General features: G+C 43.9%; 1 protein-coding gene across 1 annotated transcript; it reads left to right on the top strand.

The window, feature by feature from the left end:
* The first annotated feature begins 1,313 nt into the window (after positions 1 to 1,313).
* On the top strand, positions 1,314 to 2,781 carry LOC147894588 (UDP-glycosyltransferase 85A7-like). The gene is made up of 2 exons (XM_087384808.1): positions 1,314 to 1,779; positions 1,870 to 2,781. Exons 1-2 carry the CDS (start codon positions 1,320 to 1,322, stop codon positions 2,778 to 2,780), a joined length of 1,371 nt encoding a protein of 456 aa, XP_087240934.1. The 5' UTR covers positions 1,314 to 1,319; the 3' UTR covers position 2,781.
* Positions 2,782 to 15,294: the final 12,513 nt, after the last annotated feature.

Below are 15,294 nucleotides of genomic sequence, written 5' to 3'. Positions count from 1 at the left end.
ATAGTGATGAAGATATCCTTCATGTGAAAATGCTATTGAAGCAGAAGTTTGAGATGAAGGATTTGGGAGAGCTGCGTTACTTCTTGCGCATTGAGGTGATTAGATCCACAAGTGGGATATGGCTCTTGCAAAGGTAGTATGGATTGGACATGCTATCCAAATATGGGATGACAGGCTGTAAGCCTATTTTAGTTCCTTTGGAACAGAATGTGAAGCTGAGCGCAGATGCAGGTGAGCTTCTGGAAGACCCTACTATGTACAGACACATAGTAGGAAGTTTGATTTATATGACTATTATGAGGCCAGATTTGAGCTATGCTGTTGATTTGATAAGTCAGTTTATGCAGGCTCCAAGGAAACTGCATTTGGATGCGCTAGATGCATACTGAGGTATGTGAAGTCCACATTGCAGTATGGACTATTTTATGAGACTGGGGTTCAGATATAGTTGCCTGGATACACTGATGCTGATTGGGCTGGTAGTATTTTTGATAGACGATCTACGAGTGGATATGTGTTCTCTTTTGCGAGTGCTGAGTCACTTGGAGCTTCTCCGTTCCTCTTTGTGGGCTTCTCCTCCCACCCTACTCCCATCCATGTGTTAAGGCCTTGAGCTCTCGTAAACTTGAGTGATGAATGGATATATCTCTTGTGAAACATATATTGTGGGGTCTTTGAGTTTGGAGTCATAGAGCTAGCTTTAATGTGTGAGCACATGGGTTGCATTTAAAAAAGTACCCTTATACTTGGGGCATTAAGAAAAGAATCTTAATCCTTGGAGGAAGGTGGGGTGAGTGAGTCATATAAAAAATCTCAATTAGTAGGAGGTAACTAAAAGAAGTAGAAAGGTGAATGCTACCTAAGAGGTGAATGGTTGTATATATATCTTTAACCTATTAACCAAGAACACAAGAAAAAAAAGAGCGAGGACACATGGCAGCTTGGAGGAGAAGAGCCTGCCACGTGTCACAACTCTTGGATGGAGGCTTGGAGAGGGGAGGAAGAGGCAGCTTTAGGGGAAAGGAGGAGACAGAAGGTCAATGGATTGGAAGAGATGGAAGTTCAACTTTGGGAGGAAGGAGGAGATGGAAGGTTAATGGAATGAAAGGAGGAGACGGAAGGTCTCAGAGCCATGGGTTAAGATAAATTTCAAAAGCCAATCCAAGTATGCTGACTTGATTTGGTAAGGAAAGATCCACCTTCAAAGGGGGAGTGGTTGAGGATGATCACGGCACGGGTCCACGACTCGTATTATCGGAGTCGAATATATATATATACACACACACACACCCAAAAGCTCTTGTGTAGTAAGAAAAGAGATGGGGAAGCCTCATGCAGTGATGCTGCCTTTGCCCTTGCAAGGCCACATCAATCCTATGCTACACCTCGCCCATCTCTTGGCCTCTCGCCATGGCTTCACAATCACCTTCGTTAACAGCACCTTCAATCACAACCGCATGAGCCTTCCTTCCTCATCTCAATCCATCCGCTTCCTCCACCTCCCCGATGGCCTCCCTCCCCACCATAGCCGCACATCCCACCTTGTCGACCTCCTCGCCTCCGTCTCTTCCCACTTTCCTTCCTCCTTCCACACCCTTCTCCTTCAGCTCCTCCTCCAATCCCCCCCCATCACCTGCCTCATCTCCAACTCTTTCCTCTTCTTTGCTCAAAACATCGCCACCCAGCACGGCCTGCCTTACGTTGCCTTCTGGACGCAGTCTGCTGCGAGCTACGCCTCCATCTTGCTCGTCACCAATGGCTACCGCCCGGCAGCTCCAGGTGTAGCCTTCTTTTCCCTCCGTTTCCTCTTACCGAAATTGTGATGTACAATTCTAAGGCTGTTTTTAAAACATTAGCAACCTTGCGCAGATGGTGACCCGTCAGATCTCATCACCTGTATTCCGGGAGCTCCGCCTCTGAAAGTCGAAGAGATGAACACCTTTGTACGATCTTATGACCCTGACGACTTTATGTTCGACTACTTCACTCGCCCCTTCAAAACTATAGGCGAGTCCGACTGGATTTTAATTAATACCTTTGATGAGCTCGAAGAAGAAGCGGTCGCTGCGCTACAAAAGGAGCATCCGATTTGCACCATTGGCCCTCTGTTACCTTCTTCTTTTTTTGATGATTCGCACAAGGTTAGCACCGCTGATCCCTTGGGGGATGACAGCGATTGCTTGAAATGGTTGGGCAAGCATCCAACTCACTCGGTTCTCTACGTTTCTTTCGGAACTCTGGCTGTCATGTCAGCGGAAGAAATCTCGGAGATAGCTCTGGGTCTGGAGGCCAGTCAGCAGCCATTCCTTTGGGCTGTCCGCCCGGGCGTTATGTCCGGTGAAGCAGCCATCTTCCCTGAAGGTTTCCTGGAGCGGGTGGAGGGTAGAGCGCTGATTGTATCATGGGCACCACAGTTGCAGGTCTTGTCGCACGAGTCTGTGGGGGGGTTTCTGACGCACTGCGGTTGGAATTCGGTGTTGGAGGGCATAGCCGGGGGCGTACCGTTATTGGGGTGGTCATCGATATCGGATCAGCCGATGAATTGCAGGTGTGTGGTGGATCGGTGGGGGGTAGGGATGAGCTTGGGGAGAGGAAAGGGAGGGATAGTAACAAGGGAGGAGGTCGAGAAGGGAGTGAGAGAATTGATGGAGGGAGAGAGGGGAAGGCAAGCGAGGGGGAGAGCAAAGGAGTGGAGAGAAGCAGCCATGAGGGCAGCACGAGAGGGTGGCTCGTCCCTCAAGAACCTGCAGCGGTTTGTCGACGCCATGACTTCTCTTTAAGCTTGGTGGGGTAAGACGATGCACATTTACACCCAACAGAAATGAATGTCATTGATCGCAGCTGCGTCAAATAAATTTATGTAGATTTCTGGCAAACACTGCTTCCTAGGCTGCACTAATTCGTGAGGCTGTAAAAGCCGATCCAAAAGCTGGTCGTGAGTCGCTCCCTGCTCATGCCTAAAAATGGATGCTTCTTTGATGTTGGACCCATGAAAACTTTTTATCCAGCAAACTTATGTTGAATGAGAAACGCGGGATTTCATGCACTCGTCCCAATCGCTCGATCTAAAACTTGCGCATCCTCTTCTGCTTCTAATTTTTCCGTCTCAGGTCCTCGTGTCTAGCAAGTCTGTCAATTCTCATGTGCTCTTCGCTGCAAAGTCTACCCATTGAACACATGAGATGCGCCCGCACTAGGACTACTGCACACTTGCGAGGAAGAGTTGAACGCAACTCCTGTTGGAATTAAGACCTGATTAAGGTTATGCATTAGAATAATCAAGCGGTGATGCCAAGAGGCACAACGGATGGCAACCGCCACTGTTACTATGCTATGTAACTCATTCGAGTAAAATCAATAATACAGATTTCAAGCTTACTGCGTACTCTGTATGTATCTTGGAAGACATGGAAGGTCTCTAAATTTCCACATGGTATCAGGCTGGGCATGGACCCAAACCAACTACGCTTCTGCCAAACATGGCTTGTTGATTCTCTTCAATGAAGGAGCAAATGCAGATAACGCAGTCCTGCATAGAGGTAGCCTCCCACCCATAAAAAGAGGAGAAGTGCGAAACGACCATGGCGAAGGCCCCCTCCTGCCAAGTCAAGGAGAGGCAGATGACGATCTGCAGCCCCAACGAGGGCCTAACACACCAAAAGGTGATCACGGGCAAAAAGACCCAAAGAAAGGCTACCTGCTGCCACAAATTGCAGAAGAGAAAGAGGACAAGATCCTTGAAGCCTTGACCAAAGGCAAAGAGTTGCCGACTGCAAGCACAAAAGAAGCCTTCAGTCTCCAACCAACAAACGGAGCAAAGCATGGTGACATCTAACCCTCGCCTCAGACCCCAATCGATGGGCGCAAAGCAAATAGTTATGGTAAACCATTTCAATTTAAGTTTCTGCAATCTCTTGATACTAACGATGAAGGCGTCCACTCCTTCCATCAGTGTATCATGATGCAGATCCTTCATAGACCCTATTCAAGGGTCAAACGGAAAACTTCCCTTCAGTTGTGCCTTACTATTGGCACTCAATTTCATCCGGGGGAGAAAAGGCTCGCTAATGCACCTAAAATTATCTACGATCCTGATGAAGATTAAGAAGGCTCCAACGATGATAGTATACTCAAGCATGGTGAAGCACATGGACACGAATTCAAAGAACATGCGGATGCTCTTATAGACGCAGAAGAGCATGTTACTCAGAATTCTGATGTGAAAGGATCCAACAATTGTGCAAACCAATCCGAGGGTGTATTTAATGCAGTACAGGTAGATCAAGAAATCCAACACCAAGATAAGGGCAACGTCCAACTCACTAAGAAACATGCTGATTATGAATCAATCGCAAAACAGGACATCGATTATGAGGATAATGAAGTTTATGAAACTGTTAATGGAGATCAAGCTAATGTTGGTGATAGAGAGGCTTCTATCATGAAGCCTCCGATGTTGCAAATCCTAGCATTGATGATTACAAGGAAGATGAACCAGAGATGGCAAATGCTGACAATTGCAACACAGGCAACCAAATGCACTACACGACCTATTTCTTTGTTGTACTCCATGGCAGCTGCGATTCGATAGTGCTAGTAGCCTATCTTCCAATCAAGCCAAACAGTGATCTAGCACTTATTTCAAAGATGTTTTCATCGATGATCTTCAATTTCTCTCGCTTGAGGGGGAGAAAATGGATTCAAGCTCTAGAAATGAAGATAGTGGATGATACCGGAGTTATCATAAGAAAACTAAACACAAAATTGATTATGCTACTCATAATCCAAGCTGTATTAGATCCTGGTTAATTGCTTGCATATTGTATATACATTATATGTGGGGGTTAAAGGTCATTGTGCCTTTACCCCGGTTGTGTACAATACTCAAACACATATATAAATGAATGAAAAAGAAGATTAGGGTGGTTCTGCACCCACCAAAACTTATGTGGCTCTCTGTCTCTCTCCCTCCTTTTTTCGTTCTTGCTTCTGTTGAGAGCACTCTCAACTGGTATCAGAGCCCGGGTGATCTAGCTGAGCGTGCGTGAATGCTTGAAGCTCAGCAGCTCTGCGAGAGGAAGGAGAAGCTCTGTGAGAAGCTTTGTGGGCGACTTTACTTGCATCCGAGTGTGTAGAGACCTTGGAGGAACCTTTGGAAAAGTCACTTTGGCTTTGCGAAGTGGTTTTGAGAGCCTGTTAAGTGGTTTGAAAGAAAAAGTCGTTTTTTGAGCTTTTCCCTGTTCCGTTCGACGACAGAGACTCCGTATTGACTTGTAGAGGCAACTATTGCTTGCTTTTGGTGTCCACATTACTTCAGGAGCTTGGAAACACCTTCATTCTTGAATCTGGGATCATTTCATTGGATTTCTGACTGACTGTGTCAGTTCCTGCGTTTTTTGCCTGGGTGTTGGAACTCAAGTTTGGAGCAATTATTTGCAGATCTGTCAGTTCCAGTGGACTCAAGAGGTCCTAAAACTTCTATGTTGCTCATCATTTGCACTCCGGTGGAGTTTACAAACAGCTTTGTTTTCAAAAACGTTTTTCAGTCCGTGTGTTGGACCCAGTGATTGAGACCACGGTTTTCAAAACCGTCTGTCCCATTGCGTTCCGGACGCCCAAAAACCCCTACCGATCAGTTCTTGCGTGATTCGGTGGAGGATTTTGTCTCTCTGTTATGCATTTTTCATTCTAAGGTTTTGAAACCTTAGATTTATGCCACATGGTAGTGGATAAGTGTTGACTCCCATTTCTCACTCATCGGTTGGGATTTTGGAGTTCTGGTAGAAGAGAGATATTTGTAGATTTTCTTGCTGAGTCTAATTATGCAATGGCGCCCATGTTTTGAGACATCTCAGGTTCTATTTTCAGTAGTGCTCATTACCATTGGGACTATGATTTCTTGAGCATACCTTATGTAGATCACTCTGGTTGCAGTTTGAGCAGTGTGCGCTCATTCGTGGTGTGCATTGGGTTGCAATGGATGATTTATAGGCCATTTGGATGCATTACGGTCCTTATTGGATGCGCTGATAGGCGCAAATTGCCTTGTGGGATGCTATTTTTTATGGACGCTTTGCACATGGATGCTATTTCAAGCTGAGGGACAGCTTTGACACATTGCAGGTGATGCACTGATAGTGCTATGCTCTCTTGGATGAGATATTATTGATGCATATGTCAGTGGGCGGTGTTTATGCTTGAGTCATTTGGCACTTATTGGCATTTTGGATTGCCATTGCAGTTGGCATTTTCTTTCGGGCCAGATTTGCTCATATGGATGCATAGTATATGCATATGAGTCAGATGCTTTGAGTTTTAATGATATTTCAGTCTATTGTGGCATATACATTTGGGTGCACCTAGTATTTGGTGTGATTCTCTCTTGCAGGCACTAGCATTTGGGATTTTGTTTCATTTGCATCATGGCATCCTCTTCCATGTCTGAAAAGGAGTTTTTCAGCATTAAAAAGTTTGATGGGACAAACTTTTCTTTGTGGAAAGAACAGATAAGGGATGTGCTTATTCAAAAGAAGCAGATTAAACCCTTGGCAGGGATTGAAGCTAAGCCTGCAAATATGTCTGAGGATGATTGGAATGAGTTGGATGCATTAGCAAAGTCTACTATTAGACTTCATCTTGCAGAGTCAGTTTATTTCACAGTAGTAAATGAGCAGACTACAGAAGATTTGTGGAGAAGATTTGTGGAAGAAACTGTGTCCCACTTATGAGAAGGAAACTGCCTCCAATAAAGTTTACCTCATGAAGAGGTTGTTTGAGCTGTAGATGAAGGAAGGGGTCTCCATTGCTTCTCACTTGAATGAATTCAATATTATTTTCAGCCAGCTTCAGGCTCAGAAGATGAATTTTGATGCGGAGACTAAGACAATATTTCTCTTATGTTCATTGCCATCCTCATGGGATACCTTCCGTACAGCTGTCAGTAACTCTGCACTTGGTGGAGTACTGAAATTTGATGATGTTGTAGGTAGCTTGTTGGCCGAGGAGATTAGACGGAAGTCTATGGATGGCAACAAGCAGGATGCAGCCTTAAATGTGCAAAAGAGCAGATCACAGTTCAGGGGGAAGTCCCAAGAAAGACGGAAGTCTCATAGCAAATCCAGGGCACGGAACATTGAGTGTTACCATTGTGGCAAGAAGGGCCATATGAAAAAGGATTGCTACAAGCTGAAAAGAGAGCAAAAGTATAAGAAAAAGAATGCAAATTGGGGTGCAAATCAAAAGGAAGAGAGTCCAAGGGAGGACAAAGGAAAAGTGAAGATCGAGGAGATCAATGCAGTCACACATGATAGTGACAATGACGTTCTCTTCATGTCTAGTTTATCTATAGAGTTGCTTGCCACTTCAGATGATGCATATTCCCAGGATTGGATTTTGGATTCTGGTGCTTCATTCCATGTTACTCCCCATAGGGAATGGTTCTCCACTTATGACAATGGAAAGACAGGTTGTGTGCATCTTGGAAATGACTATGCATGTGACATAGTGGGAGCAGGTGACATAAAGTTTTCTTTTGCAAATGGGTCTGCATTTGTTTTGAAACATGTGAGACATGTGCCTAAGCTGACCAAGAGTCTTATTTCAGTGGGTCAGCTAGATGATGCTGGTTTTCACATCACTTTTAACTTTCAGAGTTAGAAAATTCAAAAGGGCTCTATGCTTTTGGCCAGGGGTGCCAAGTGTGGGACTTTGTATCCCTTACATGTATCAGAGGTATTTAATCATGTTGTTGCAATAACCGAGCAGCCAAGCACTTCTTTGTGGCATTGCAGGTTGGGGTACATGAGCCAGAATGGAATGAAACTCTTATGCCGTTTGGGTTATGTACCGCATTTGAGTTTCTCTGATTTTGAATTTTGTGAGCACTGTCTCTATGGGAAGCAGACTAAATCAGCCCATAAAAGAAGGGGAAAGAAAGAGTTTAAAATGCTTGATTTGGTGCATTCAGACGTATGTGGTTCCATGCCTACACGGTCATTAGGCGGGGCTGAATACTATGTGACATTCATTGATGATGCAACTAGGAAAGTGTGGGCTTATGCTATAGCTCGGAAGAGTGATGTGTTCCAGGTATTTCAAAAATGGCTGGGCTTGGTTGAGAATCAGTCAGGTAGAACGCTTAAATGCCTACGGACTGACAATGGCGGAGAGTATCTCTCTCATGACTTTCAGCATTTCTGTGATACACGTGGGATTAAAAGGGAGCTCACATCCCCTCGTACTCCAGAGCAAAATCCAGTTGCAGGAAAAGATGAACCGTACCATTCAAGAAAGGTTGCAATGTATGCTTTCCAATGCAAGTCTTTCTGGTGGTTTTTGGGCTGAGGCAATGAAGACTACAGTGCATGTGATCAAATAGATCACCTAGTAAGAGTTTGGATGGTGGTATTCCTGAAGAGGCATGGAGTGGCAAGAGGCCCTCTTACTCTCATTTGTGTATATTTGGGTGTGAGGCATATGCACATGTGCCAAAAGAGCTTCGAAAAAAGCTAGATCCTAAGTCTAGGAAATGCATCTTTCTGGGTTATGGTGAAAGTGGAGAGATGGGCTATCGTCTCTGGGATCCAGAAGCAAAGAAGATCATACGCAGCCATGATGTCGTCTTCAATGAGAAGAAGATGCATAAGGCACCCATGAGGGATGTGAAAATGAGGAGAATCACTTTCCAGGATGTGAATCCACCTGCATATGTTGATAGACAGCAAGCTGTCCATGCACCAAATGTGCAAGAAATGGTACCACCAAGTACTCCCACAGGTATACAATCAAGGGTAGATGATGGATCATCTATTAGTGGAAATGATGAGCCAAATGTGACTGATATGCAGGTGGGACAGCAAGCTGAAATGCCCTTGAGAAGATCATCTAGAGTGTCTAGACCACCTGATAAGTTTGTTCCACGGGTAGACCATGTGATGCTTATTGATTGCGGGGAGCCTTCTTGCTACAGAGAGGCTATGATGCGTGAGGATCAACGTAAGTGGGAGTATGCTATGCAATCAGAGATGAGTTCACTTATGAAGAATAAGACTTGGGACTTGGTTTCTTTGCCACATGGAAAGAAAGCATTGCCATGTAAATGGGTCTACAAAATGAAGGTCACAGGTGATGATGTGCCTAGGTACAAGGCCCGTTTGGTTGCTAAAGGGTTCAAGTAAGAGAAGGGTGTGGACTTTGATGAGATATTCTCTCCGGTTGTGAAGATGACCACACTTAGATGCATGCTTGGACTAGTGGCATCAGAGGATATGGAGCTTATGCAGATGGATGTCAAGACAGCTTTCTTGCATGGGGATTTGCATGAGGAAATTTACATGATGCAGCCGCAAGGCTTTGAAGAAAAGGGCAAAGAGCATTTAGTTTGCAAGCTGAAGAAGAGTCTCTATGGTCTTAAGCAAGCACCTAGAGAATGGTATCAGAAGTTTGATGCTTTCATTCGGTCCCAGGGTTTTAGAAGGAGTGAAATTGATCACTGCCTCTACACTAAAAGGGCTAAGGATAGTAGCCTGATAATCCTGGCACTATATGTGGATGATATGCTATTGGCTAGCAACAATACTTATGAGCTAGATGCATTAAAGGCCAAGTTGCATGAGGCCTTTGATATGAAGGATTTGGGATTTGCAGGTCATATTCTTGGTATGCGCATCACGCGTGATTGGAGTAGGAAACTCCTTTGGCTTTCACAAAAAGAGTATGTTACAAAAGTATTGCAGCGTTTCAATATGGAGGGAGGGAAGGCAGTGAGTACTCCATTGTCTCCATATGTGAAACTGAGTCATACAGATAGTCCCAAATCAGATGAGGAGAGGGCCATGATGGCCAAGGTTCCTTATGCATCAGCGGTTGGGAGTCTTATGTATGCTATGATAGCTACTAGACCAGACATTGCATTTGCAATGGGAGTTGTTAGTCGCTATATGGCTAATCCAGGAAAGAGGCATTGGGAGGCAGTTAAGTGCATCATGAGGTACATGAGGGGTACCAAGGAGATGTGCATCTGCTTTGGTAAAGGAGACATGCGTGTACTTGGGTACACAGATTCAGACTATGCAAGGCATGTGGATAGTAGGAGATCCACTTCTGGTTATGTGTTCACCTTTGCAGATGGTGCAGTGTCATGGATGTCTCGTGCACAGAAGTGCGTTGCTTTGTCTACCACAGAGGCTGAGTATGTTGCAGCCACAGAGGGTTGCAAGGAGGCTATATGGCTTGATCGGCTAGTGGGAGATTTGGGGATTCATACAGGTGTACCGACATTGCATAGTGATTCCATGAGTGCTATTCAGCTAGCACGGAATCCGGTCTTTCATGCAAAGACCAAACACATTGAGATCAAGTACCATTTCATCAGGGAGGTACTTGAGGACAAGCGCATAGAGCTTGTCAAGGTTCATACAGATGATAACCCTGCAGATATGCTGACAAAGAGTCTACCTAGTCAGCGGTTTGAGTATTGTCGTGTATTGATGGGCATTGGATAGTATGCTCACTGGTTGTTCTCCCTTAAAGGCACATTGTCCTTTAAGTGGGAGGTTGTGGGGGTTAAAGGTCATTGTGCCTTTACCCCGGTTATGTACAATACTCAAACAAATATATAAATGAATGAAAAAGAAGATTAGGGTGGTTCTACACCCACCAAAACTTGTGTGGCTCTCTGTCTCTCTCCCTCCTTCTTCCGTTCTTGCTTCCGTTGAGAGCACTCTCATTATAGCATATAGAATTAAAAAAAAGGTGAAGCACCACATAATTTGGGGGTGCATCTCAATTGAATAAAATTCTGCTCTATTACTCTTAAAGACCTTATCAGTCTTAAGGGGGAGTGTTGGAATTAAGACCTGATTAAGGTCATGCATTAGAATAATCAAGCGGTGATGTCAAGAGGCACAACGGATGGCAACCGCCACTGTTACTATGCTATGTAACTCATTCGAGTAAAATCAATAATACAGATTTCAAGCTTACTGCATACTCTATGTGTATCTTGGAAGACATGGAAGGTCTCTAAATTTCCACAACTCCATCTTTCTTTGGCCTAGGACTCGCTGCTAGCAGTGCTCTTTGTAAAGGCTTCCAATTTGGGGAGATTACGACAATACGTTAGGACAGAGCTAGAGTGATGTATAGTATCCGGAAGGCTATAAAGTTTGACAAGCACTAAAACTATGACATGGAAATAAGGGGCCTGTTTCCAAGGAGGGGAAAATGACCAATTTGAATGCCAGAAGGCTCGTTTGGAATGTAGGAAGGCTCGTTTGGAAGGTTGCCATGTGAGAAAAGGAGTGGGTAGGAAATAGCGCATGGAGCAAACGGTGGTAGAACGAATCCATGGTTTTTTGTTGGATCCTTTGGGCCTCTTGGGTGCTGCTTGCATCGAAAGCTGAACCTCTAGCCTCAGGCAAGGCATCCATCCACTTTGCTCTCTCCAGTTGGTTCCACAGATTCCAATCGTCGGATTGATAGGGGTAGTTGTAGGGAAGAATAGTGAACCACCATTTTGTGCATGATCTCGAAGGGGGGTGGCAGTTTGGCAACCCCATAGCCACCAATGATGGCGTTAAGGGGCATGAAGGTTTGGTTGAGTGTTTACCAAAACTATTTTAAAGAAAGAGCCATCTAACCCTTGTGTGCATGGGTGTGCATTTGGCCATTTGGCCCAAGTGCATGCCCATGCGCACATGGGGGCCAAATGACTCTTTTTAAAATATCTTCATAAGATAGAGAAACCTCTTAAATTGTGATGTAAGAAAACTTCTCAAATTGCAATAAGTCTCACAATCAAATGAATAGGAAAAGGGGAGGAATTTTGTGATGAAACTATCTAGTCACATGATGATAGTGCAATAAATATGAAAAATACATAAGATGATAGTGAAAAATACATAAGATAGAAAAAAGAAACTACAAAAAATTTTAAAAAGAGAAATGTGGCCCCTATGTTTGCGCATGCATGCATTTGGCCTAGATGGTGTCACCATTTGGCCTAAATGCACACCTGCACCCACATACGGGCTAGATGCCTCTTTTTTAGTTTTTTGATTTTGGCCTATATCGAGCTATGTATGAGGTAAGGCTTGTAAGCAATGGACAAAGAGACATTCCTATTTCAAAACACAAGCTCATATGATTACATGAGCTAGCCATTGCCTTGCCCAAGGACAATCAGGGTTAATCACACAAAATACAATGGATAAGTAAGATTTTCTTGCAAACACCCACAAATCAAAGATACAATAACACACTTAGGAAAAAAAATTGAGGATTGAAAATAGCAAAGATACAAGATCTCTGTTCATAGAATTTTTCATTTTTTAAAGATACCTAGGTCAATGTTTTGCTTGACTGTAGCCATTTTTAGTGAGGTTCAAGGCATTTTTTATATGTAGGTCTCTTGCCTAATCCATAATTTATGGATTTCTCAATGGAATTTGACAAAAGTTATCTCCAATTTGTAGAACACATTTCAATCTTAAACATGAGACTAAAAAAATTTTGTATGGGGGTTGGTGCAAAGGGGTCCATGTGTGAGGCACGAAGGGGCTATCTCTACCTATATTCACGATTAACATGCAATAGAAATACACAAGCAGTTATTCACTCTTCTTCTTCCTTCTCATCTTGTGTCCATCTTGATCATGCATTGAGAGTCTCTTGTATTTGTCTCTTCCTTGGGGCCTTTGGCCTCAACACATGGCAATCACGATTCATCAAACTCATGATGTGAGGACTGTCTACATGATTCTCTGCTTTCTTCTTCCACGGCAGGCTCTGTTGCATGCAAATCATAGATTGGCTTGGAGAGACCACCGTGCTAGTTTATGGCGTAATAATGAGATGTAATCTATCATTCTGAGCATCGCCTCAGTGCAGTCTTTGACTTGACAACCTGTTCATCACCCAAAATTGAAGATTCTCTTGAAGAGACCACCACTCTGGTTCTTGGAGCTATAGCTCCGTTACCTATTTTTATGTATTATAGGAGGTCTATGATGACCATCGTGCTGAAAAATAGGAGATCTATGACAGCCACCACGCTGGTTTTTGGAGTTATATATTTGTGTACCAAGGAAAATGTATTCCGTTATGCAACCAAGCAAAATGCAATTGACGATATGGCCCTTGAGGGGTCCCCTTCGACATGCCATTTCTATCCAGTGGCATCCTGGATATTATATAATGCATGTCGATATGGCCCTTGCTCCTAGAGGGGGCCCCTCAAAGGGCCATATCATGAATTGCATTTTCTAAAATTTTAATTGTATTTTTCTAGATGTATCTCCATGCAACCACAACGGTGGGTCATTGGAGTTATTTTAGCGCTATTTTGGTCATAAACCAAGGAAATTATAGTCTATCTTTACTGATATTTTAGTCCTTGTTGCAGTAAATATAAATGAGAAAAAAAGTACAATTTATCGAGTGAATTGAGCAAAAGAGTACATCTACATCCAATAATAGGTTATATAAAAAATAACAACTTATACCAAACAAAAATTGAATAGAGGATCTTACATTTATAAAAACTCAGCAATTACTGAGAGCCTTAAAGGCCAAAAGATTACAACTAGCAACCATAACCATTCAAATATAAAAGTTAACAACAGTGCATACTGAGAGCCTCAAATTGAACAAAAAGAGGTTACATAAATGTAATAACAACTCAGTAATTTCTGAGAGCCTTAGAGACCAAAACATTACATCTAGTGAGCCAAAAGATCCTTGAGAGCCTTAGAGGCCAAAAGTTTACATCCAACCATTGCTGAGAGCCTCGTCTGAGCATGAGGGAATTTGCACAACTCATTTTTTCACCAGTCTAGCTTGTTGCATTAAAAATTTTTAGGGAGCCAAAGGAGGATACGATGGAGAGGACGAAGACCATGCACATTGCCAGGACTCAGATTACAGCCCCCCCAACAAGTCGAGAGTACTCTGCTTTGAAAACACTGAGGCCTTCGTCGACAACTAGGGGGAACCCGCTCAGCCATAAAGAGGCCCTCTGTGAGCATGTCATCTAAGGTGGTGACATGCAGATGTGGGGGGAATCAACTGTGGGAATGAAGGGTCTCCACTAGTGCTAGGATTTCTACTCTAGGTGAGTGCAACACAATCACCTTATATGAGAAGGCAGATAACATTGGGATCACAGAGCATCCAGGGGGGGTGGTAGTACGCATGGTGAAGATGAGTGGGTGAGCAACAGATGAGCAGGGAAGAAGATGAGAGATCAAAGTTGGAGGAGGGAGCGTGGAGTAAAGTAGAGCAGAGGTAGAAAAGAGTTGGAGGGGTGGTGTGGAGCAAAGTAGCAGAGCGTGTAGAGCAAAGTAGCAAAGTAGGGGTGGATGAGAGCAACGTAGTAAAATGTCAAATGCCACGGATCTTATATATTATCAAGTTCAAGCCACGATGATGCTTGGAGGTTGGGGTTCCATCCATATTAATTGCAGCCACTATGATAAAATCTTAGGCGCCACTCCAAACGGGCTAGTAATCATGAAGGAGACACCATGTGATGGGTGAGCAGGCCACTCCAGTGGCTGGTAATTAACTACCATCCCGGTGGAATCTTAGCCACGACAAATGTGGCTAATGAGAGCCCCCATCAGCGGGCAATGATTCCCACAAAGGTAAATCATGAATCTCCAATCACTCATTACCATGCACTCTAGTTCTTTATTGAGCATGCGAGACTGGTAACCAGTAATTTTTAATGTAGTTGTAGTGATCATGCATGCTCAGTGGTGGTTGGTAATTCTAACTGCCAGCCCGGTGGAATCGTAGCCATGACAGACACTGCTATAATCACTCATTACCATGCACTCTAGTACTCTATTGAGCATGCGATCCCGGTAATTGGTAATTTTTACTGCGCTCATAGTGATCATGCATGCTTAAGCCCGGTGGTGGGTGAGTGGTGGCTAGTAATTTTAACTACCAACCTAGTGGAATCATAGCCACAACAGACGTGGTTGTAATCAGTCATTACCATGCACTCTAGTACTCTACTGAGCATGTGAGATTGGTGACTGGTAACTTTTACTGCACTCATAGTTGACCATGCATGCTCAAGCCCGGTGGTGGGTGAGTGGTGGATGGTGATTTTAATTGCCAACCTAGTGGAATCATAGCCACGACAGACATGGTTGATGAGGCAATAATTTCCACAAAAGTAAATCATGAAGCCTAATCACCTCTAATCCCTCATTGCCATGCACTTTAGTACTCTCTTGAGCATGCAATCCCGGTGATTGGTAATTTATTGCACTCATAGTGATCATG

This window comes from Dipteris shenzhenensis, chromosome 14 (assembly GCF_047967505.1).
Source record: "Dipteris shenzhenensis isolate YYH24624 ecotype China chromosome 14, Dip_SZ_1.0, whole genome shotgun sequence".
NCBI classification, from domain to species: domain Eukaryota; kingdom Viridiplantae; phylum Streptophyta; class Polypodiopsida; order Gleicheniales; family Dipteridaceae; genus Dipteris; species Dipteris shenzhenensis.
Note: the sequence above shows the minus strand (reverse complement) of the source record. Positions and strands in the feature narration are given on the sequence as shown.